At 34.0% G+C, this 25,157-nt stretch overlaps 1 protein-coding gene across 1 annotated transcript in view; it reads left to right on the top strand.

The window, feature by feature from the left end:
* kirrel3a (kirre like nephrin family adhesion molecule 3a) overlaps positions 1 to 25,157 on the top strand; it is a 520,880-nt gene that overhangs the window by 474,319 nt on the left and 21,404 nt on the right. The window contains exons 12-14 of the mRNA XM_030154510.1: positions 4,400 to 4,507; positions 16,883 to 16,951; positions 24,878 to 24,987. Coding sequence (XP_030010370.1) covers positions 4,400 to 4,507; positions 16,883 to 16,951; positions 24,878 to 24,987 — 287 coding nt within the window. The remainder of the gene's footprint in view (positions 1 to 4,399; positions 4,508 to 16,882; positions 16,952 to 24,877; positions 24,988 to 25,157) is intronic.

Genomic DNA, 25,157 nt, shown 5'->3' with positions numbered 1-25,157 from the left:
ATCATTATATAACAGAAATATATGTGTGTGTGTATATATATATATATATATATATATATATACACACACACACACACACACACACACACACACACATATATATATATATATATATATATATATATATATATATATATATATATATATATATATATATATATATATATATGTTCACACACACACACACACATATATATATATATATATATATATATATATATATATATATATATATATATATATATACACATCTCAGTCTTAATGGGGGTAGTAGTCCATGGTTGTTTCAAGTCCAAGGCCACAGGGACCACAATATTCAGGAGAGATCAACATCAGCCATTAAAATACAACATGGTAGAACCTTGACATTCTTTCAGAATCTGAGATTGAGCAAAATAGAAATCCACAACAGCAACAACAATGAAAACTGACCCCATTTTAACATCACAAATTTCTGGCGACCCCAGACGTTCAAAATGGAGACCTTTTTTTGCTAAAATTTATTTGTTTTTGATCATGTAATAATTTGCTATACTATGTTGCAAATAATGTTAATTTTAGATGACATTTAGTTTATATAATGTATATTATTATGGACAGAGGCAGAAAAGCCAGGTGTAGATTACTGCACAAAGTGAGAATTTGATTTTCCTTGGTCAGGATATGTACAGTCAGTCCAGCTTGGATTTACAAGGCTGACAATTAATACTGAACAAACAAGAACTGAAACTATGAATTATGAAAGAGCTGCAGCATCTGAAACCGACCACAATGAACATTTGAAAGATAAACAGTACCGCAGTGCTTCAGTTTCAGCTTCAGTTTGTCATGTTTTATGGACTGGGATTGTCTCTCTCAACTCAACATATATTCTTTATTAGTAAGTTTTTATTTTTATTTTTATCAATTACTAGAAATTTCAAGCAACCCCATTTGAATTCCAGGCGACCCCAAGGTTGAAAAACACTGGACTACGCTCTTGTATTTTCACATTATTTCACTGCTGTTTTACTTTGACCAGATCTCAGAATGATCACTTTAACCCTTTGATGCATGAATTATGAAAACTTTAGTCAAGATTTTTTCCTCAGTGTTTTTATTCCTCTTTAGGCATGAAAAAAACAATGTGATTACATTTTTTTTTACTGAACCTATTTTTCATGAATTTATAAAAATGTCCACTCAGCTGGACACTATGTGTTTAATTTTAGAAGCAAAGAAACCTGTATTTAAAACACAATATCAGAAAGAGATAAAGTGTGAAAACACATTTTTAATGCAGCTAATCTGATGTTCTATAACATACTCTAATACTAGTTATTACTCACTTCACGGAGATCTTTTTGTTGACGAAAACTGTTAATTACAGGCTCTTAACAAGTAGCAATTGATTTACACTCAAACATGTTAGTGCAGATCAGGTTTATCAAGAACAGCAAAGTTACAGTAATGGTATGAATTGCAGTGTGTGGGATGGTGCATAAGCGTCCACTGTGTTGGCTGATATGGAATTAAAACAACAAAACCCGTGAATATACTAGAAAACAGCTGTAGAATAGCTGTCCACTATAGTGACCAGTATGCATGAAAGGGTTAAAAATATAACCTCAATGATCAATATATTGCAACCAATTAGCAGTTTTTTTATTCTCACATTTCTTGAAAAATAAATAAAATACTTCAAACAAATAACTCAGTTTAATATAGATATGTACTTCTGGTATAAAAACAGAGGTACTTGGTATGTAATAGATCAATAAACACTTTTTAAAATCGACTTAAATAGTTTTTTTGTAACTTTGTTTGCATAAAATTGGCATCTAATGTTGTCATATATTAAAATAACCAGGGAGTGCATTTTTCACTGTGTAATTTGCTGTAAATGTTTTGTTCCGAGTCCTCTGATCTGATTTTGTTTATCTGATATGTCCTTGTATCAGTTCAGAAGACGACAGAGCAGACTTTTCCCATGATGCAACACAGCGGCATCTTGTATTAAATCCACTCTGCGTTTTTTTTTTTTTTTTTTATTTCCCACATCTTTTAATCCGATAACTCAACACAGGCTTTTTAGTTAAACAGTTGAAGCTGAAATAACCCTTTTGACTTCACAGAGGTTATTTTTCAGAAAAAGCTCCCACCGGGGCCACAGAAGACATTTTATATCTGTTTTTACAAGCTGAATGACTTGACCTTCATTTGTCGAATGAATGGGTGGAGTGCTCCTTTAATAAATGACCACAGGTATCATTTCTTGGGAGAGCGGAGTCATTATTCTCAGCTTTCCGAAAGGTTGCTTGTCAGGGAAATGTTAGCATGAATGTTGCGAGTATTTGAACAAATGAGGTGAACGACTTTGACATAAGTTACCAGATCTGTTAGCGTAGCTCATGTTAATTAGCATGTACAAATTATCACTCGGAGAAAAATAATTGTTTCTAGAGCATACTCAGTGGTGCTGAGAAACCATCACATTTGAAGGTAATAATCAGTCATTTGAGAGCTCGGTTTATTAAAAACCTCCCCGACACCTCAGTAATAACAGCATGAATATGTTACGCATGTAGGTTCGGATCTGCTTTATAGGTTTGGTGTTAATAGACGCTGAACGAGGTCGGTCTGATTCCTGGTAGAAATGAGTGTGAGATTATTGCAGAATAGTTCAATAGCTCCGAGTTAAAGCTCTTTATCAGGTAAAGGTCACTCAGTTTTATCTATGAAAGGCGTAAATTCTGTTGGGTGTGATCAGAAATTCAAGGGAGTCATTTTTGTGCTACGTTAACCCTTTCATGCATAGTGGTCACTACAGTGGACAGTTACTCTACAGCTTTACTCTTGTATATTCATGGGTTTTGTTGTTTTAGTTCCATATCAACCAACACAGTGGACACTTATGCATCATCTCATAAACTGCAATTCATACCATTACCGTAACTTTGCTGTTCTTGACTGGTTCTTGAGTGGAAATCAATTATTAATATTTATTTTTTGCATATTATCTCCATGAAGTGAGTAATAACTAGTATTAGAATATGTTAAAATGTGAGAGAACATCAGATTAGCTGCATTAACCTTCATCCTACCAAGCGGGGTCATTTATGACCCCAGACGTTGTTTCATGTGTGTCATTGTGTGTTAAACTGAAACATTTATTCATGGTTTCAGGAGTTTGTTCCTTGGTGTCATCCGGTGTTTGTATTGTAAAAAGTTTTGGATCATCACATCAACTGAACTTGTTATGATGAACTGAGTGTCCGGGGTCATGGATGACCCCAACATTTTTTTCCCAAATTGGCAGTATGTGTCTGATGACACAGATGTTTTCTAACATACTTACCTGTAATAATCTATCTGTAACATGATATTCTTTTCCTTTACAGTGAAATATGGCTTTGAGAGGTAGACCTGCTCGAAATACTGCTGCACAAGCATTTGTCAGATTAGTTGTTGGTTGATTGTTCCATTGACCATTTCACAATAAACATCACTACAAAATGTATTTTTATACTTTGGTTACATTGCTGCATACTAACTATTTGACTAAGTGACATATCATGACAATTTTTTTCAATTCATACTGAATTGCATCCAAAATAAGACTGGGGTCATAAAAGACCCCACTTGGTAAGTTTTGTATGTAAACTGTCATGGTAGGATGAAGGTTAAACGTGGTTTCATTTCACTGTTGTCATATCACTTTATGATATTGGGTTTTAAATACATGTTTCTTTGCTTCAAGAATAAAATTCATGGTGTAGCTGAGTGGACATTTTTGTAACTCCATGAAAAACAGGTTGATTTAAAAAAAAAAAAAATTCAATCACATTGTTTTTTTGTTTTTTTTTTCATGCCTAAAGAGGAATAAAAACACTCAGGAAAAGAAATCTTGATTAAGGTTCTCATAATTCACGCATGAAAGGGTTAAGATAGCATAGGAGTTGGAGATTTTACTTATTTAACATATTTGTGGTTTATTTTCTCATCTTTTAGGACTGAAATAACTTGCTGTTCCTAAAAAAAGATATTTCTAACAAACAGCTGGACTGAGCTTATTTTTAACACCACTTCCAAATCTCAGAAGGTCAAACTATAAGCTGCCTTTTTAAAGCGCTTCACTTGAATTATGTCTCCTGACCAGCCTGTCAAACCCACTTAGGGACGCACAATTTCCAGCTGGAACCTTTCCAGAGCTCCTATCATGATATCCACAGAATCATATCGAAGAAAGGCTTGGCAGAGGCCTGTGTGTTGATGGTAATAGTTCTTAGCCTATAAAGAGTAAACACCGGCCTCATAAATAATAAAACAAAATGTGTGCTGCTGCGTTATTGTGTGTGAGCGAGAAAGAGCTAAAGAAAAGGAGGGAGTCCTTCTGAACCGTCTTGTTGTGTTTGTGCAGAGACTCTGAGGCTGGCTGTCATCATCGGCGTGGCGGTGGGCGCTTTCCTCGCCCTTTCCATCCTGTTGGGGACGCTGGGCGCCTTTTGCTGCACTCGATTCCAGAGAAGTAAGGCTGAATTTAATACCATCAGAGAAGTGTGGGAAGTGTATTCATAAAAGCTCTGCAAAAAAAGAAAAGAACAACAAAACAAAAATATTTAACCTATAAAGACCCAGTTCTACTTTTGTGGCACTTTCCAAATAATTTTTTCTCTCTGTTTAGCTTTACTTAAGTGATTTATCACCATATATTATTATATTATCCTCTGTATTTTGTGTTTTTTCAGTGAAAATCAGGTATTTTCCTATATTTATTTCACTGATCATACAGATCACAGGTGTCAAACATGCGGCCCGGGGGCCAAAACCGACCCGCCAAAGGTTCCAGTCCGGGATGAATTTGCAAAGTGCAAGTTAGGGCATCAAACTCAAAAATAAAATCATAATAACCTATAAATAATAACAACACCATTTTTTTCTCTTTGATTTAGTGCAAAAAACATTAAATTATGAAAATATGTACAGGTACAAACTATCCTTTTACAATAAAATGTGAATAACCTGAACAAATATGAACAACCTGAAATGTCTAAAGAAAATTAATTGCAATTTTAACAATATTCTGCCTGTTACTAAATGTTTTGTGCCTTTGCATTTCTGATCTGTAACGCACATGTATATAAATATAAATGATAAGTCGAGGCATAATTTTAATAAAATTGTACTTAACATTTCTTAATAAATTTCATTTTTTTCAGGTTATTCACATCCTCTTTATTTGAATAGTTTATAAAAGTAAATATTGGCATAATTGAATGTTATTTTTTGCACTAAAACAATTTGGAGTTGTCATTATTTATTGGTTATCATGCTATTATTTTACTGGTCCAGCCCACTTCAGATTAAATTGGGCTGTGGAAAATGAGTTTGACACCACTGATGTAGATGTTCAATAAAGCTCAAATTAAAGTTGAAGGATATTATGTAAAAAACAAGAAAAAGTGACTTTTTCCATAAAAATCTATCATTAACTGAACAAAAACCAAGTGTCTCCACCCACTGTCATTGATCCAACTCCATGGGTTTTATTGATGTATTAACATGACAAAGAATGACAGCGTTTAAATGTTCACTATGGAGCGTCTGAACGTCCAAATGGGTCATATCTGATTCTGCTAAAAAATCTTAGAGACTATATTGTATCTGAATGAATTTAATGTATTGATAGAATTAGTGCCCAAAGCCCTTTTTTTTTTTTTTTTTGCAATCTTTCAACTTAATTGGTATCCCCCTGTAATGATGTAGCTGAGGACTGTTGTAAATGATTAAAGGTAATTATTGTAACTGTCTTTGCTGAAAGTCTGAAAAACAAAATATACTAAAAACACAAATTAAGCTCACGATCCACTTTCAAAGAAATAATCGTAGAGGGAATTTAAGTTCAGTTCATCACAATTATAAACAATTATTTTCTTTCAGTTGTAATTTATGTTGAACTCCCAGGCATTTCCCTGCTTTACAGACCTTGGGTACCTTAAATTATTTGTTTGCTTTTTACTCTGAACAGCGGGGCTCTGAAAACAGATCGCTTTAAAGAGTACAACTGAGTCTGCACAACCACAATTTAGTAATATTCACATAAAACAATGTCATATATTGGGTGATTTAATTGTGTTGTCAATTTGATCAATCTAATCAGTATCATTGTGATCAGCAAATCATCACGGTCTTCAAAATGTTAGCCCATAAAAACCTGGAACTATTTTTATGGTAATTCTTCTCTACATCTAACCTTTTCTTAGTGATTTGACACCTTTTTTTTTTTTTTAATCCTCTGAATTTGCATATTTGATTTACTGATACATGTAGATGTTCATTAAAGTTTAGTTTAAATTCGAAGGTAATTATATTAGACTACAGACAGCTTGAGCAAAAGTCACATTTTCAACAAAATAAATCATTAATTCATCATAAAACAAATTGTCAGTTATCAAATTGCGTGGGTTTTATTGATGTATTAACATGGCAAAGAATGACTGTTTAAATGTTCACTATGGAGCGTCTGAACGTCCAAATGGGTCATATCTGATTCTGCTAAAAAATCTGTATTTTATGTGAATGAATTTAATATATTGATAGGATTAGTGGTTGAAAAGTTGTCAAACATTTTAACCCATAAAGACCCAGCACTACTTTCAGTAGTTCCCAAACGAATGTTTCTTTCTATTTAACCTTTCCTTCGTTATGTACAGGGTGGGGAAGTAAAATTTACAATATTTTGAGGCAGGGATTGAAAGACAGTGTATGACCAATTAGTTTATTGAAAGTCATGAGAATTTATTTGCCACAAGAAAATTGACATAATAGAAAATGTTTTTATTCTATGTGTCCTCCTTCTTTCTCAATAACTGCCTTCACACGCTTCCTGAAACTTGCGCAAGTGTTCCTCAAATATTGGGGTGACAACTTCTCCCATTCTTCTTTAATAGTATCTTCCAGACTTTCTCGTAATAGTTTTGCTCATAGTCATTCTCTTCTTTACATTATAAACAGTCTTTATGGACACTCCAACTATTTTTGAAATCTCTTTGGTGTGACGAGTGCATTCAGCAAATCACACACTCTTTGACGTTTGCTTTCCTGATTACTCATATGGGCAAAAGTTTCTGAAAAGGTATGGATAATAGTGTTAGGTATGATTATGACATCAATATGTGTTTGGTTTCAAAACAATTGACGTAGTGCCTGCTGAGAAAAAACAACTAAATGTTCATTGTAAATTTTGCTTCCCCACCCTGTATCACCATTTATTGTTATATTATCCTCTGCGTTTTGCTTTTTTTTTTAATGAAAATCAGGTATTTTTTCATGTTTAATTCACTGATCTTGTAGATGTTCATAAAAGCTCAGACTGAAGTTGTTATTCTATCAGAAATAGAGAAAAATGAAGAAAACGTGACTTTTTCAGCTAAATATATCATGACTTGAACATAAGCCCAGTGTCTCCACCCACTGTCACTGATCCAACTCTGTGGGTTTTACTGGTGAATTAATGTTGTAGAAGCTGGTGTTTCCACGGTAACTACGAAACCTCTGAGTGTTCAAATGGGTCATATCTGATGACCAGGAAAATATGACAAACTGCATTTTACACTAATTATTTCAACATATTGATTGGTGTATTGGTTCAGAAGTTATTAAACATGTCAGATCAGTAGATGATTTTGGTTACCACTGGCTGTTTGGGTCTTTATGGGTTAAAGAAAGTTAAAAAGCATTTTCTTGTGTGAATTGAGTCTCGTGTTTTTCTACAAAATGAATAAAAATCTTATCAAGTGTATTTTTCATTAAAACGAAATCCAGCTTCAACATTTATCTTTGTTTTAATAATATAATTCAATCAATAATGAGCAGGATTTCACTAATAACAAGCAAAAACAAAGATGCGCGTAATGTGTCAACAGATGAATGAGGATCACAGCCACTTGTGCATCCTTTCAAATAAAAGATAATTAGTTCATCTTTTTTTTTTTTTTTTTTTTTTTACCTGTTCCTGTTGTTTGTAATAAGCACAGCTTGCTTAAATGTTTAGCATTTGTTTCTAGTTTTAAGGTCGTTTTCAGTGAATGGTGTTCTAGTTTTATTAAATCAAACTTAGCCAATTATCAGTTTTTAAAGAAAAACTAATGTGATTACTGTATCTTATGTTTTTTGTTTTAATTAGATGTAAATTATAGAGCAGCAATTGCAGACAAATTCTCAAACTGGAAGGCAAGTTTGAGTAAAGTTCTGTAAAATATTAATCATTTCACTTTCATCTAATGTTTATATTTACCATGTGTCCTTCTATCTACACTGTTGCCTCATAAAGTTAGAATAATTTAATTTTCAGACATGTTCCTCTTTTTCATTCCTATTTAAACGTATCAGTAATCACCTTCGACCAGGTTCATCGATCACATACTGAGTCCCAGTTGCACTTTATCTCTCCTTTGGTCCACTTATTTGGTTCGGATCGAATGTGGACTTCATTTTTTTTCGTTCGGGTCAGATCACGTCCTCATTGCACTTTTTGCTAGTGGACCAAAATTTGTAAACAGAAGCACGCATTGGACAGAAAAATCAGGGGTCGAGTGAATCGGAGACGGTGGGTGTTGATGAAAACAAACATGGAGATCCTACGTGACCACTGACTAAATGTCAGTGAGACATTCTATCTCCTCATTGGTCCACTTCTGTCCACAGCTCACAGCTGCTGCTATTAGCTCTGACTACTGTTAGGTCCCGGCCTAGGGGTTTACAGAGACGTACATAATACGCTCACTTTGTCCCCTCCCAGTTCCCAAGCACACAAATCAGTCAAAAAACTAAAGTTCACAATATTTATTTTTAAACAACTGAAGGAGGGTTCGGGAAGGGCGCGGCTAAAACAACAAACAAAATATCTTCTTCAGTGTTCAAAACTAAATTTCCTAATCCAGAATAAATGCAAGAAATAAAATACAGAAAACTAACCTAAACTCCCTACGGAAAAACAAGAGAAAACGTGAAACCAAAAAGCCGTCCTCCCCGACCAGAAAAAAGGATCGAATTTACAATAATGCTATTTACAACTATGAACAATTTCTGAATTAACACACACAAACACACAATGACTGACGATCACACACACAGGAAACACGGTTGGAAGCTGGCAGCAGGCAAGGAGAGAGCAAACAGCCGGATCCGGTGCCATTTTTAAAGGGGTCGGATAAACTTGTTCTTCCACTCAGCTTCCTGCACGAAACAGAACAGACACACAAAAAGACACAGCACACCTACAGGACTGGGGAAGAACACACACTATACAGAAAACATATATACATATACACATACAGGGTGGGGAAGCAAAATTTACAATATTTTGAGGCAGGGATTGAAAGACAGTGTATGACCAATTAGTTTATTGAAAGTCATGAGAATTTATTTGCCACAAGAAAATTTACATAATAAAAAATGTTTTTATTCTATGTGTCCTCCTTCTTTCTCAATAACTGCCTTCACACGCTTCCTGAAACTTGCGCAAGTGTTCCTCAAATATTCGGGTGACAACTTCTCCCATTCTTCTTTAATAGTATCTTCCAGACTTTCTCGTAATAGTTTTGCTCATAGTCATTCTCTTCTTTCCATTATAAACAGTCTTTATGGACACTCCAACTATTTTTGAAATCTCCTTTGGTGTGACGAGTGCATTCAGCAAATCACACACTCTTTGACGTTTGCTTTCCTGATTACTCATATGGGCAAAAGTTTCTGAAAAGGTATGGATAATAGTGTTAGGTATGATTATGACATCAATATATGTTTGGTTTCAAAACAATTGACGTAGTGCCTGCTGAGAAAAAACAACTAAATGTTCATTGTAAATTTTGCTTCCCCACCCTGTATATAGACTGATTATGACCCAGGGTCATAACACTACCCGTGCGGCTCGGCTACTTCCACTTTTGTTGATTACCCACAATGCCACGCGGCTACAGTGGCTCATCAATCACAAATAGGCGCATGGTTCCTTGGTTTGTTTCAGCTCGAGGACGATTATATTCACACCGGAAGTGAACTGACCCCGAGTCTGTACAGAAACGGACCGAGGTGTACTTGGTCCATTTGTTCGGTTCGAATCAGAGTTCACATGTTTGTATTCACACATGAGAAAAGTCTGAAGTTTCCGGGGAAACAAACTCTGGTCCGTTTTAAATGGACCAAAGAAAGTAGGTCTGAATACACCCTAAATTACATCGCCATGTTCACTTTTATTGCAAAGAAAACCTGAAGACACCTAGGCGGCCTGCTCTAATTATTTATATTTATTCAAACTCAAAAACTCCTGTTCTGGACATAAATACTAATATAATATATAAATATAATAAATAAATATGCTAAAAACTTCAAGTCCATTTTTTTTTATTTTTTTTTTATTTTTTTTACTAAAATGCACTTTTTTAAGCATTTAGTATTTATAATAATGATAATTAATGGCCAGATATTGGAAGTTGATTTCTTTTTGTAAACAAAGGTGCAAAAGAATGGGCATAAAAGACATTTTCTGACACTTTTATTGCAAAGAAAACATAAAGACACCTCGGCGACCTGTTCTAATGGCAGTCTTAAAAGGGTTAATAACTTCTGAACCATTAATCTTATCAATACATTGAATCCTTCAGGTAAAATACAACTTCTCAGCTTTTCATCATTATTAGATATGACCCATTTGGACGTTCAGAGGCTTCGTAGTGAACATGGAAACACTGTTACCGCTAAAATCTAAATACAGTGTTTGTAGACATTTGTTTCACTGTAACTACTGAACCGTTTAAGCTATTCATAGAATTCAAACATCGGAAAGCTGAGATCCTGAGTTTTCCGACACTGTATAACACTTTATGGCAGCAATGTGGGACTCTATTACAAACAGGAGACTTCCACACAGGCTAAAAAAAACACCTGAAAATAACAAAAAATATGAATACTGAATGTTCAAGACCAAAAAGCATGTTTGAGCTCATGTAAAATAGTTGAAAGTTTATTTATTCAATCTCAAAAAGTTCCGTTCTGGACATAAATACTAATATAATATATAAATATAATAAATAAATATGCTAAAAACTTCAAGTCCATTTTTTAATTTTTTTTTACTAAAATGCACTTTTTTAAGCATTTAGTATTTATAATAATGATAATTAATGGCCAGATATTGGAAGTTGATTTCTTTTTGTTAACAAAGGTGCAAAAGAATTGGCAATAAAGACATTTTCTGACACTTTCCTTGCAAAGAAAACAAGAAGACAACTAGACGGCCTGCTCTAATGGCAGTCTTAAAAGGGTTAATAACTTCTGAACCACTAATCTTATCAATACCTTGAAAAATTCAGGTAAAATACAGCTTCTCAGCTTTTCATCATTATTAGATATGACCCATCTGGACGTTCAGAGGCTTCGTAGTGAACATGGAAACACTGTTACCGCTAAAATCTAAATACAGTGTTTGTAGACATTTGTTTTTATGTTCCGTTGATAACATATTTTGCTGAAAATGATGATGATATTATAATCTTTGAATTTACTCTGAGCTTTTATGAACATCTAAATGATCAGTAATTTAAATATAGGAACATACTTGATTTTTGCTGAAACATGCAAAATGCAGAAGTAAATGGGGATAAACCACTAGAGACCGATTCACTGGGAAGATACTACATGTTTTAGAATTTTTCTTGAAATATACTCATGCAGGATCAAATATTTAACAGATATTCAGATATTATTATATCTACTGCCGCGTTGATCTAGATCGTCTGATCCAGTTCATTCCTTTACTTTCTTGGTAAATTCCACTGGCATTGAATGAGAGGAGGAAAAAATAATTACTCCAACTTCATGGGCAAAAGTGTTGATTAATATTGAATAGCTCTTCAAACGAAAGACTTTGGGGACCTCTGTTCTTTTTTTTTTTTGAACAAAATTTTATTCATATTTCAAGCTTTACAATATGTACAATCCTTACATATTCTTAATGTAGAAAGCTACATATCTTTTATAGCATAAAAAAAAAACTAAATAAATAAACAAATAAACATAACTTCACGGCAAACTGGTACCTCAAGTCAGTGTACTGTTACAAGGTCTTATTTGCATACCTAATATATCTGCCTACAGTTATTTTAATAATTACATAAAAATACAAATAATATCCCCCCAGCGCCAGACTCTCAAATGCTACAATATCAAATCCAAATGGATTATCAAAGAATTCCACCTCTTCTTGAACAAATCAGTGGTAAGGTTTAGGTTTGCTGTTATTTTTTCCATTGTATAGACCCTCACAATTCTTTCCTTCCACTGATTTATTGTTGGAGGAAGTGGTTTATACCAAGATACAATTATCATTTTTTTTGCTACTAAGACAAGAATTTTCAAAAGATATTCTTTATCCTTATTTAAAAAATTAGCAGGGAGCACTCCAAAGATAAAAACCAGTGCGTCAAATTCAATGTAAGTGTGTAGTATTTTAGAAAGTTCCCCCCTAATTCCCTCCCAGAAAGACTTGAGTTTTGGACAATCCCAAAAAATGTGTGTGTGATCTCCAATTTGTCCACAATGTCTCCAGCATAAATTTGTTTTAGTTTTGTCAAACTTAGAAATAATAAATGGGGTTTTAAAATATCTAACGTTCACTTTCCAAATAAACTCTTTCCATGTTGGGCTGCTAGTCAGTTTGTGTCCATTTTCACACAATTGTTCCCATTCTTGGGCCCCAATCACAACATTCATTTCTAGTTCCCACTTCTCCTTTACCTGAAGAGTACTCCCCGATATATTCAAATGTAAGCATTTGTAAAGATTTGACACAATCTTGTCACATTTGGGACCTCTGTTCTAAACAGACAAAAATGTGTAAAAAAGTGTCTTTTAGAGTTTTGCTCGATCATGTGCTCTTCACCTTTAACCAGCTAAAGTCAAGACTTTTCACAAACAATGCATTTAGGAGTCCTAATGAACGAAGAAAATGGTAAAGGTCACGTTAGGATCAGTTCTAAATAAACACTTTATCCAGTGAAATCAGGAATATGTGACGAATGGTAACAAATTTGCAGATTGCTTTGTTTTGTTCCTTTCTTGAATTTAGACAGACGGAAGTTGAAGTAAAGGCAGATTTACCACAACCAGACGAAAAATATTTATCTTTGCTAAAGGTCAAATCAGAAAGAGTATCTCAAATGAAATGCCACCGAAGTCCGATGCTCTTCCAAAATAGCATATTTGAATATTTATTCAACCTTAAAATTAGTTTTGCAATTACAGCAGAATAATTAGAGTCGGTTAAAAAAAAAAAAAAAAACATATCAACAAGAGAAGAAAACCAAAATGTGGGTTATGTTTCAATCAAACAATACTGTATTCTACCATAGTATTATATTATATGATACTAAAATAATCTATGTGTTAATTATCTGCTGACTTTACATCTTTTAAGGCCTTCACCTTTTCTGGACATAAACAACATATGGATAAAACTAAAGCCATCATTTCCATGTGTTCACTGTTTCATGTAACTCGAACCACCTTTCCACATCAGTAGTGTAATGTCTCTGTTTGGAAAAAATCCAAATGTCACTAAAATCAGGCTGGAAAGAGGTTCTTCCAAAATGGCACGCATGAATATGTATCAGCCTTAAATGACTGTAGAGGAATCATTTTGTCAGGTCATGTTCACCTGCTAAAATTACAGAATATTTCAATCACGCATCTGTCAAAAACAGGAATATTTGCTATGAAAGTGTCCTCCGGTCCCTGCTATTGTTAAATATTTGAGGATTTAACTCTTTGTGGGACAAAATAAGAAACCTGACGATATTTCACTGAATATCCTCAAACACATTCATTTATCCAACACTATTTTAACACAACGGAATTTGTTTCATTTATTAGAAAAGTGTTGAAGACAGTCGTCAAAGTTTTGCCAAGAGCTTTAGGCAGTATGGAATTGATGGAGATGGCTGCCTCATAATTCTCTATGCAGGGGGAAAAAAAAAAAAAAAAAGAAAAAAGAAAAAGCGTGTGAATGTGTTTAGGTTGTGGTGCATTGTCAGGATCTTTGTTTCAGCTCTGCCTGTTTGTTACTCAGGCATTTCACCCCACGCTAACATTCAGACATTTAACCTTTTTTTGCCTCCAGGCTTGAATTGTATAAATGTTGCGACTCCATGGTTCTAAAAATCCATGAATTTGCATCATCAATTTTGCAGAATCAAAGGTTACACCAACAGCACTGAAAGAAAAATCCATGATATCGATCGGTAAGGTTTTACAGTATAATAGTGCGAAGGAGCCGCTAGCCTTAGCAGCTGTTAAACACGGATGCTCCTCCAGTTCAGTGGTTCTTACTTTTGATTTGAGTTCATGAACAACGTGGCCTCAAGCTGTGACTTGGTTCACTCTGAAGAAGCAGCTCAGTTTTTCTTTTGCCCTTTAGTATGTGAATTACTCAAGAAAAAATTGCACAATAAACATAACTCTACATACCTTTACATTTAGTTCGTGCAGAGAAATCATCATAATTTCAGCAAAAGCAAAAAATTCATAATCAAAACAACAACAACATAACATTCTTACAATTTCCAAATAACACTTTTTTCTTAACCCTATTATGCCAAACGTGTCATATTTGATACATGAGTTTTGAAGCCCTCTGTATGATCAGTGTGATGTTTTTATTTCTTGAAAAACCTGATGTATACAATTAGATACATGCAATACACAGATAATCCACCGGGGGGGAGGAATTTGTTCACCAGAGGCCTTTCCAGTGACACTACACTGTAAGACCGGATAAGTTGAGTTTACTTAAAAAAATTGAGGAAACCGGTTGCCTTAAAAAATTGTAAGTAATGAACACTTGAGTGTTAAACTTAAATGCTTGATTTGAATGGAATTGCTATTTTAAGTACAACACACTAAATGCCAAGTTAATTTAATTTAAAATTTGTTGCAGTGTCAATTGCTTTGTATAATCATTAGACTGAATATCATCAGTTCATTGTACTCAATTCCAAGTTGATTTAAATTAAAATATTTTTCAATATAAATTGCTTTGTATAATTATTCAACTTCACATATTGTAGGATGGATGGGAACTATGCAGGAAGTTAGTTTAGTGTAATTTACCACTACAGGAAATGATCTTCATTTGGCAAGGCAAAAAGATTTGTTTATAACACAAACAATTATAGATGAACAGGAAAGCTATTGTTTGGCCTATGGCTCTCACTCATGGTGCAGCTCTACAAAAATACAAAAACAAACACAAAAAGGCCAATAAACATCACCATACACACATTAAATCCAAATTAACACTAACACCACAACCCTGCTGAACCCCTGCACAGAAAAATAACACATTTTCAACAACATACCCAATACCCACAATGCAATGTGGAGATAAAAAGGTGTGGTCATGACTAAAACTTAGTGATTTAAATCCATTCAACTTAAACTTTTTCGTGCTTTTGACTATGTCTATAAATTAGTAAAATATACTTATCATTTCATAGTAATGTAATAAAACTTTAATCATTTAAGTACATTGTAATTAAAGCATTTTAGTAAATACAAAGTCTGGGCTTACAGGGTATTAGATTGTCATTCATAAGGAAGGAGGCAGAACTTTACCAGTTTTGAAAAGGAATTACCAATTTGTTGGACATGTTTGTGTTACATTATGTTTATCTTTGTTCAAAAATAGTAATATTTGAGCATTGAGACTCAATGTATCAAACATGATACAAAATTGAAACTCAAACATGCTCTGTAAGCTGGACTAAAATCCTTTAATTACAATGTACTTAAATTATTTCAGTTTTATTACATTACTATAAAATGTTCAGTATATTTTACTAATTTGTAGACATAGTCGAAAGTACGAAAAAGTTTAAGTTGAATGGATTTAAATCACTAAGTTTTAGTCATGACCACACCTTTTTATCTCTGCATTGCATTGTGGGTATTGGGCATGTTGTTGAAAATATGTTATTTTTATGTGCAGACATTCAGCGAGGTTGTGGTGTTAGTGTTAATTTTGACTTCATGTGTGTATGGTAATGTTTATAGGCCTTTTTGAGTTTGTTTTTGTATTTTTGTAGAGCTGCACCATGAGTGAGAGCCATAGGAAGAACAACGGCTTTATTGTTCATCTGTAATTGTTTTAGTACAATGTAAAATATGAAGACCTATTGTATTATTAGCATAGTCTGTCCTGGCTGATTACATTGAACTAGGTGTATCTTAACTTCCAACTGGTCTACAATATATTACATTGAATAATTGAACAAAGCAAGTTATATTGGTGTATGTTAAAATTAAATGCACTTGAAATTAAGTACAATAAACTGATGATATTATGTTAATGATTATACAAAGCAATTGACATTGCAACAAATTTTAAGTTAAATGAACTTGGCAATTGGTGTATTGTACTTAAAATAGCAATTCCATTTAAATCAAGCATTTAAGTTGAATGCATTTAAGTTGAATACACTCAAGTTTTCATTACTCAAATTTTTTAAGGCAACGAGTTACCTGAGATTTTTTAAGTAAACTCAACTATCCGGTCTTACAGTGTCGGAATTGATTATTGAAAAAAAAAATTATTTTTTTTTTTTGGTTGTTCAGAAGGACCAATAAAGGCTCCAGTGACAAAGAACAAATGACAAAGAACAGGAATTTTCTGTCAATGATTTAATAGTTCAGGCTTTACAGGGTTAAGATCGTGTATTTTCCCATTCGCGAGTGAACCCTTGAATGCACCGCGTGTTCAGATATTTTCAGTAACAGAGTGAGAACGTGAGAGACAGCAGCTTTTCTGTCTGTGATGTCTAACAGCTCTGTGCTTTCTGTTTTCTTACAGAGGATGTCCATCTGGTCATGTCGTCCTTGCCTGTGTCCCTTTCGCGCCAGAGAGATGTGAAAACAGAGAGTAAGGCTTTTAATAAACAGTGTTTGCGTGGTAAAGGGCTGGCGGTTTGAAGGGCAGTGCTTGGAAATGCCTTCAGTGGACTGTCATCTGTGCTCTTGAGTTGTTTGCCTGTTTTATTGTTGTATAATTAAACAAAAATGTTCCAATAATGTATCCGCCAGTATAGTGTGCCAACTCACTCGGCAGAGAAAAAATGTTGCTATTGTATATTTTACTATTTATGAACCAAAAATACATTCCATACCTACATTTCTACATCCATGTTTTAACTTCTAATGATGTTTTGAACCTGCGCGTCTAAGGAATGATCTTAAATGATTAGTTTGAGACACTGAGCACATGTATTAATGTAAAGGAAAGATACCAAGGCTGCGTTTGATATGGAAAAAGTGTGAAAAGATGCATGACTTTTACTATATAAAATATAACTCTATTGAATGAGTTGCCCTAGCGTGCATTTGTGAACACTACAGTTGTGTGTAATAACCAAAAATATGTCTCGTATCCAAAGTTTTACATATTTGTCGGTCAGAGTTACAGTGTTTTAACCTTTCAAAGATCTAAACAGCTGAAATGCTAAAATGTTTAACCCTTTAACAACGGCAGTCTCTCCGGCGCTGCATTTTACACTTTACAGAATTCAAATTACTGTAACTCCTGAACCGTTTAAGCTATTCACAGAATTCTAACAGCATCGGAAAGCTGAGGTCCTGAGCTTTCTGACACTGTATAACTCTTTATGGCAGCAATGTGGGACTCTATTACAAAATGGAGAATTCCACACAGGCTAAAAAAACACCTGAAAATAACAAAAAAATTATGAATACTGAATGTTCAAGACCAAAAAGCATGTTTGAGCAGATGTAAAATAGTTGAAAGTTTATTTATTCAACCTCAAAAAGTTCCATTCTGGACATAAATACTAATGTAATATATAAATATAATAAATAAATATGCTAAAAACTTCAAGTCTGTTTTTTTATTTATTTTTTTTACTAAAACTGACTTTTTTAAGCATTTAGTATTTATAATAATGATAATTAATGGCCAGATATTGGAAGTTGAGTTCTTTTTGAAAACAAAGGTGCAAAAGAACTGGCAAAAAACACATTTTCTGACACTTTTATTGCAAAGAAAACATGAAGACACCTAGGCGGCCTGTTCTAATGGCAGTCTTAAAAGGGTTAATAACTTCTGAACCACTAATCTTATCAATACATTGAAAAATTCAGGTAAAATACAGCTTCTCAGTTTTTCATCACTATTAGATATGACTCATTTGGACGTTCAGAGGCTTCGTAGTGAACATGGAAACACTGTTACCGCTAAAATCTAAATACAGTGTTTGTAGACATTTGTTTTTATGTTCCGTTGATAACATATTTTGCTGAAAATGATGATGATATTATAACCTTTACATTTACTCTGAGCTTTTATGAACATCTAAATGATCAGTAATTTAAATATAGGAAAATACTTGATTTTTGCTGAAACATGTAAAATGCAGAAGTAAATGGGGATAAACCACTAGAGACAGATTCACTGGGAAGATACATGTTTTAGAATTTTTCTTGAAATATACTCATGCAGGATCAAATATTTAACAGATATTCAGATATTATTATATCTACTAGCATGTTGATCTAGATCTGGGGTGTCAAACATGCGGGAGGCCAAATCCTGGTCCAGTCTGGCCCCTGGGATGAATCTGTGAAATGCAAAAATTACACTGAAGATATGAATCATTTTATTTTATTTTATTTTATTTTACTTATTTTTTTAATATATAATATAATATATATATTTAAAAAAAAAAAAAAAGATATGAATAATTTGAGTTCAGGTTCCACATTCAGACCAATTTAATCTCAGGTGGGTCAGATCAGTAAAATACTACCATAATAACCTATAAATACTCACAACTGTAAACATTTTCATGTCATTTTATTGTATTCACACTAAAACAAACTATCATGTCACAAAAATGTGAATAACCTGAACAAATATTAACATTTCAAAATGTCTGAAGTGCAAGTTTACCAGTATTCTGTCTGTTATTAAATGTTTTGTGTATTTGTAGATCCACTGTGATCTGTATGTTATAATGTACATGTGTAAATAATAAACTGAGACATAATATTGTTAAAATTGCACTTAGTTTTCTTAAGAAATTGCAATTTGTTCATGTTATTCACATTTTTTAAAGGATAGTAGGTAGTTGTAAACATTTTCATCACATAATTTTACTTTTTCCACTCTAAAACAGAGGAAAGTTTGTAATTGACATTATTTATTTATATAATATTCTGTTATCATTTCACTGGTCCGGCCCACTTTAGATCACATTTAACTTAATGTGGCCCTTGAATTAAAATGAGTTTGACACCAATGATCTACAGGGTGTCCCATAAGTCTCCATACATAGGAAAAATAAACGTTTCTTGACATAAACCATTTTTATTTATATAATATGCTCTATATGACTGCCATTTTGTCGGGAACACATTTTAGTGCGTCTGCTGAAAAACTATAAAGAAGAAATATAAAGAAGTACATGTTAGAACCATATATGTATGGAATGTATTATGTCTCCAATGTATGGAGACTTATGGGACACCCTGTAGATGCTCTGATCTCGTTCATTCCTTTACTTTCTTGGCAAATTCCACAGGCATTTTCAGTTGAATAACCTCTCAGCTGGCATGTCTGTTTCTGAACATGAAATCTGACACCATGACAATGTGGCCCTATTCCTTATCTGTTGCTAGGTAACCCACTTCAATGAGGATTCTGGGCATAGCAATGTGATTAGCCATTGGGAGGCTGTTTTTTCCTAAATTACTAATATCTCCCAAAATATAAGTCCTATCAACTTGCCGTTTTCACTAGTCTCTTCCTTGTCCAAAAATACAAAAGTATGTCAAACCAAAGCAGTCAGCTCATTCCAGATTTTGTGTGACACCCAAGACACACTTCCCTTTCATAATATAGGATATGTTATATTACATCATGGTGCTTTTGGCATTTTGATGGAGTAGAATCCAGCTATAATAACTGTGTTTTGGAGAAATTCGACATTTTTAAACATTCAGTATTATCAGGTTTAGGCGCTGACCTCACTTCATTTGATTTAAGGAAAAATACCAGGACTTTCATACAGAAAAACACTGCGAAAACACACATAAGCAATGAATTTAGTGGTATGTAAACCACAGTGTTTTCTCTCTAACTCTAACCAAAGCACTTTTATCGCCTAAAACTAAAACACCTACACGACCTCCAGTCTCTGACACAAAGTCCTGGATCTTGTATCAGCCACCTCCTGCCTGTTGAGGAAAGGCAAAAATACTCTGGCGACTGGATCGGTTACAACGCTTTCACATTGAAACACGAGAGATTAATTTGTATATGTATCGGTGGTTTTACACAAAAGGTCAATTGCAACATTTTTTCTGGCAAATGGGTTGAGTGTACCTTACATAACTATTTATTTGGCAGAAAGTGCAGAGGAGGTCTCTCTCTGTTTCATGGTATATTTTCATTGCATAAAATATATCAAATTCTGATGTGCGTATGTGCATGATTTGACACTCTTCACCTGCAGCCTACCTGCTCTGTACAGGGTTTTTTTTTCTGACAGAGCAGAGGCAGCAAATATCTTAGAGCAGAAACCTGTCTGATTTTGGACAAATATGGCAGCAACTAAACCAGAAATGTAGTGTTTTTTTTGTTTGTTTGGTTTTTTGGATATACGCCAATGCTCCAGTGTGAACATGATGGATATTTTTTTATGAAACTTGACAGTAACATGGAAAATATGTATAGAGTATTGTTGTTGTGTAATGTCAGAGTTATGTGAAGTCAGAATAAACTGTGAACAGTACGACACTAGATTTTAAACAGCATTTGTGTTTGAGTTGAATATGATTAGCATGCAGTTAGCATGCAGACACTATAGATTTACTTTACCAACGTGCCTAAAGTAAATATAGTGTGATTACACCTACAGCAGCACAGAAAAACAGAGAATCAACCAGTAGCTTGTTTTTCATTTTTCTGTGCAGAATGTAGTCCATTTTGTGGCCGTTGCAGTTACCTGGGGAAGGAATTATATTTGTTGGCCTCCATTGTATATAACAAGGCCACTTATGCAGTAAATACTTGATGACCGGTTGAGCGCACGTAAAAAACAGTGTGTGGGCCGTCTGTTATTGTTATTGCTGTTAAACTAGCCACTCGTTGGCTCCTCTGTGCTAATAACAGACTCGGCGCAAAGCTGCTGTATAAAAAAAATAATAATAATAATTGAAAATAGCTTTGTTATAGAAATAAAAGATAGAATAACGACTGAAATTTTCACTCGTAATGTTAATAACAGGGCATTTCTTTATTCAGAATCCATAATTATTATTGACATTGCTATTGGCAGGTTCAGTGAACTGTTATAGATCTGAAAAACAATGCTGAAGTTGCTGAAAGAATAAACACATTAATCATTGAACCTGCTATTAGAGAGTAGTGACCGTAACTGCTCTCCAGGCATAAAACCTGCTGTGAAACAGTTGGATGATAACAGGGTTTCTGCTGCTTTCAATATGTTGAATTTAAGACTTTTTAAGACCGCTGTGAATGCAGGTCAAGAGGTAGTTGTTAGCAGCATTTGGCGCTTGTTGAATACAAAACAATACTCCATCATAACAGGTGTTTGCTGTTGGATTTTTTTGATTTTCTGACCAAAACTAGTCTTAGTTAACAGGTGAAACAAGCATTACAGTTGTGGAAAAAATTATTAGACCATCAAAAGTCATCAGAAACAATGGTTATGCAATCAAGTACTTACTCCTGTGTGTATCATGTGACTAAAACAGACAGAAAAGAAAACATGGAATGTCTAAAAGCACTGTTTTTGTCAGTACAATGCCATAACTATTGATGTAAGAACTGAAGTGATTTTGGTTATTATCAAGAAAACATGGAAAATATCTAGATATCAGCTCTGAAATTAAACTCTTATGAGCTAGTTTTGTTATTATCATTATATTTGTCCAAACAAATGTACCTTTAGTTGTACCAAGCATTAAAATGAACAAGAAATTGAAGAAAACAAGGGTGGTCTAATAATTTTTCCACGATTGTAAATGCACTGTTCACTAGACACATCTTCTTGAGTTTGCTTTTACTTACTTGAACTCCAAATAACATCATGAGACAGTGATTTAATTTTACTGCAGACATATTTATTGTTTTGATGAGAGGAAGTACAGCGTTTATTAGTTTTGCATTGGTGACGCAGCCCTAAGATACTGGGGTGAAAACGAAAAAAGAGAGAGACGTCAGATACGCCCGCGAGCAATTTATACTCAGTGCGATCAATAGAAAATAGGAAAGAAAACATCGGAAAAATGCTACATGTAGGCGGAGACTATATCAATCATGCACAGAGCAGATTACAGATGACTGCATCTCATCTTAATGACGCAAAGAACTAAACTGCATTAAAACAAACATACCCTTTTAAATGGCTTTTAACCCTTTTTTTTTTTTTTTTTTAACTTATTTCACCTTTTTTCACTTATGAGACTAAATGTATATATTTATATCCAAATACACTGTTACTCGTAAAGTTGGAATCAAATATTTTTATCTCTTCTGGTGAAATGATTGCAACTGGGACTCAGTATGTAATTATTGTACCTAATCAAAGGTGAATACTGATGTGTATAAATAGGAATCAAAAGAGGAATGTGTCTGAAAATGAAATTAGTCCAACTTTATGGGGCAACAGTGTAGACAGAAGGGCACATGGTGAAAATAAACGTGATGTTAAATTAACTTAACTTGCTACTGTCTAATGTATACCTAATTTTAAAAAAAAAGAAGTGATTGTTGGTTTAGCTGGATTTTTTAAAACTAGAAACAAATGACAAACATTTAGGCAAGCTGTGCTTATTACAAACAACAGGAACAGGTAAAAAAAAAAAAAAGACAGACTAATTATCTTTTATTTGAGAGGATGCACAAGTGGCTGTGATCCTCATTCATCTGTTGACACATTTTGCACATCTTTGTTTTTGCTTGTTATTAGTGAAATCCAGCTCATCACTGATTTTAATTATATTATTAAAACAAAGAACAATTTTGTTGAAGCTGGATTTTCTTTTTAATGAAAAACACACTTGATAAGATTATTATAATCTTTTTATTTATTTATTTATTTATTTATTTTTTCGAAAAACGTACTTTAACTCAGTATGTAATTATTGTACCTGGTCAAAGGTGATTACTGTATAAATAGGAACAAAAAGAGGAATGTTTCTGAAAATGAAATTAGTTCTACTTTGTGGACAACAGTGTTGATATTTTTGTTCACATAGTATTTTATTCTGTAGTGATGCTTCAATGGGATCAGTACTTTTTTTTTGTTCCCCTAAAGTAACGTTAAACAAGTGGTTCCAGGCACGATAACCCCCTCCCCCCCCGTCACACATATTGTAGCTTATTTTGGCATCGATCCAGCTGATATCATCATGTCTATGTGTGTGCGGATGTCAGCGTATCCATTGCCTCTATATATGTGGCAAGTTTGAAGGAAATTGAACCAAAATTGATGTTTTTATGTCTAAATGGAGGGGAAAAAATTCATAAAAAATCTGAACTTTGACCTACTTTTCCCAAAATGTAGCCACATCTATTCTGGATCCTTAGCAATTTATAAACCCAATTTAGTGTGAATTCAACCAATAGTTTTGCTGCTACAGACATGTAAAATTTCACCCATTATAGGTAAATGGAGAAAAAAAAGATTTAAAAAATTCGTAAAAAAATTTGAACTTTGACCTACTTTTCCCAAAATGTAGCCACATCTATTCTGGATCCTTAGCAATTTATAAACCCAATTTAGTGTGAATTCAACCAATAGTTTTGCTGCTACAGACATGTAAAATTTCACCCATTATAGGTAAATGGAGAAAAAAAAGATTTAAAAAATTCGAAAAAATAAATAGAATAAATAAATAAAAAATAGCCACATCTATTCTGGATCATTGGCAATTTATAAACCCAATTTAGTATGACTTCAACCAACAATTTTGCTGTTAGAGTATTAACAAAGAATGAAACAAACAAACCGAACCAAAAACAATACCCCTTGCCTCCTCTTCGGGGGGGTTAAGGTAAAAATAAGTTCATAATTCCTTTTAGACGTGTCAAACATGTATGTCAGATTACTGGGTTTTTGTAGAAACCCTGGATAACATACATGTAAAGGTAAAATCAGAAAAGCTCAGCCTAGACGATGCTCTGTCTCTGCTGTGAGGCGTGTTTTTCAGCTTATATTTCCACAGAAATATTCCCTTTGGACCATAAAGCTACAAAGCGTCCTACCCGCTGTACCCAGGGACTACTGTCGATTAGTTTCATAGAGATTGTGTTATAATAGCACTCACAACACAGCTGCAACTAACAAAAGTTTGTTGACAGAATGCCAAAGAAAACTTAAAAGTAAAAGGAAGTGCAGACTTAGGATCCTTTTGCAGAAGCCTGTTGTTGCTTCTTTGAGCTAAAGTAAACTAATCATTGTGACAGGCCAGGCGCTTTATATTCATACTCTCAGGCCAACTACACACAGCTGCATTATTAGATTACAGATATTGATCAGGATCGTACCATGAGGTTCGGGGACAAGTGAGCGTTCCCGAGATGGGATTTCTCCGAGTGAGCTAAGGTCACACTGGAGTAAGTTGGGAGGAGAGTTGTGTACGCGGTGCGGTCTTCATTACCCAAGTCCAAGTAAGATCTGAGGAAAAGCTGCGGCTTTTGAAGCTGCCATGTGAGTGCATTAGGAGGGGATACGGTGGGATACACGACCAATGCATCTATCAGCCAGCGCCAATCAGACGCACTGCTCCATGTCTCCTTCTCCCCCAGATCTCAAAGGAGTGGTTTCAGCAAAAAATGACATTCGGGTGGAGATTGTCCACAAGGATCACAATGCAGCGAGGGAGAGCGAGGAGCATACGAGCATCAAGCAGATGATGGTGAGTGCAGTTGGATGCATCACATCATCAGAACATACACTGTTTTTAATTGGACTGTCAACTTATGTAGAAGAGACAGTATTTTCTATTGTTTTCTAGTTGAGATTTCTACTGTTTCATTTGTAAAACTCATTTTCTTCTACCTGTAGATGTATTTATAAATATATATA

The sequence above is a fragment of the Sphaeramia orbicularis genome, chromosome 14, assembly GCF_902148855.1.
Source record: "Sphaeramia orbicularis chromosome 14, fSphaOr1.1, whole genome shotgun sequence".
Classification (NCBI taxonomy): Eukaryota; Metazoa; Chordata; class Actinopteri; order Kurtiformes; family Apogonidae; genus Sphaeramia; species Sphaeramia orbicularis.
Note: the sequence above shows the minus strand (reverse complement) of the source record. Positions and strands in the feature narration are given on the sequence as shown.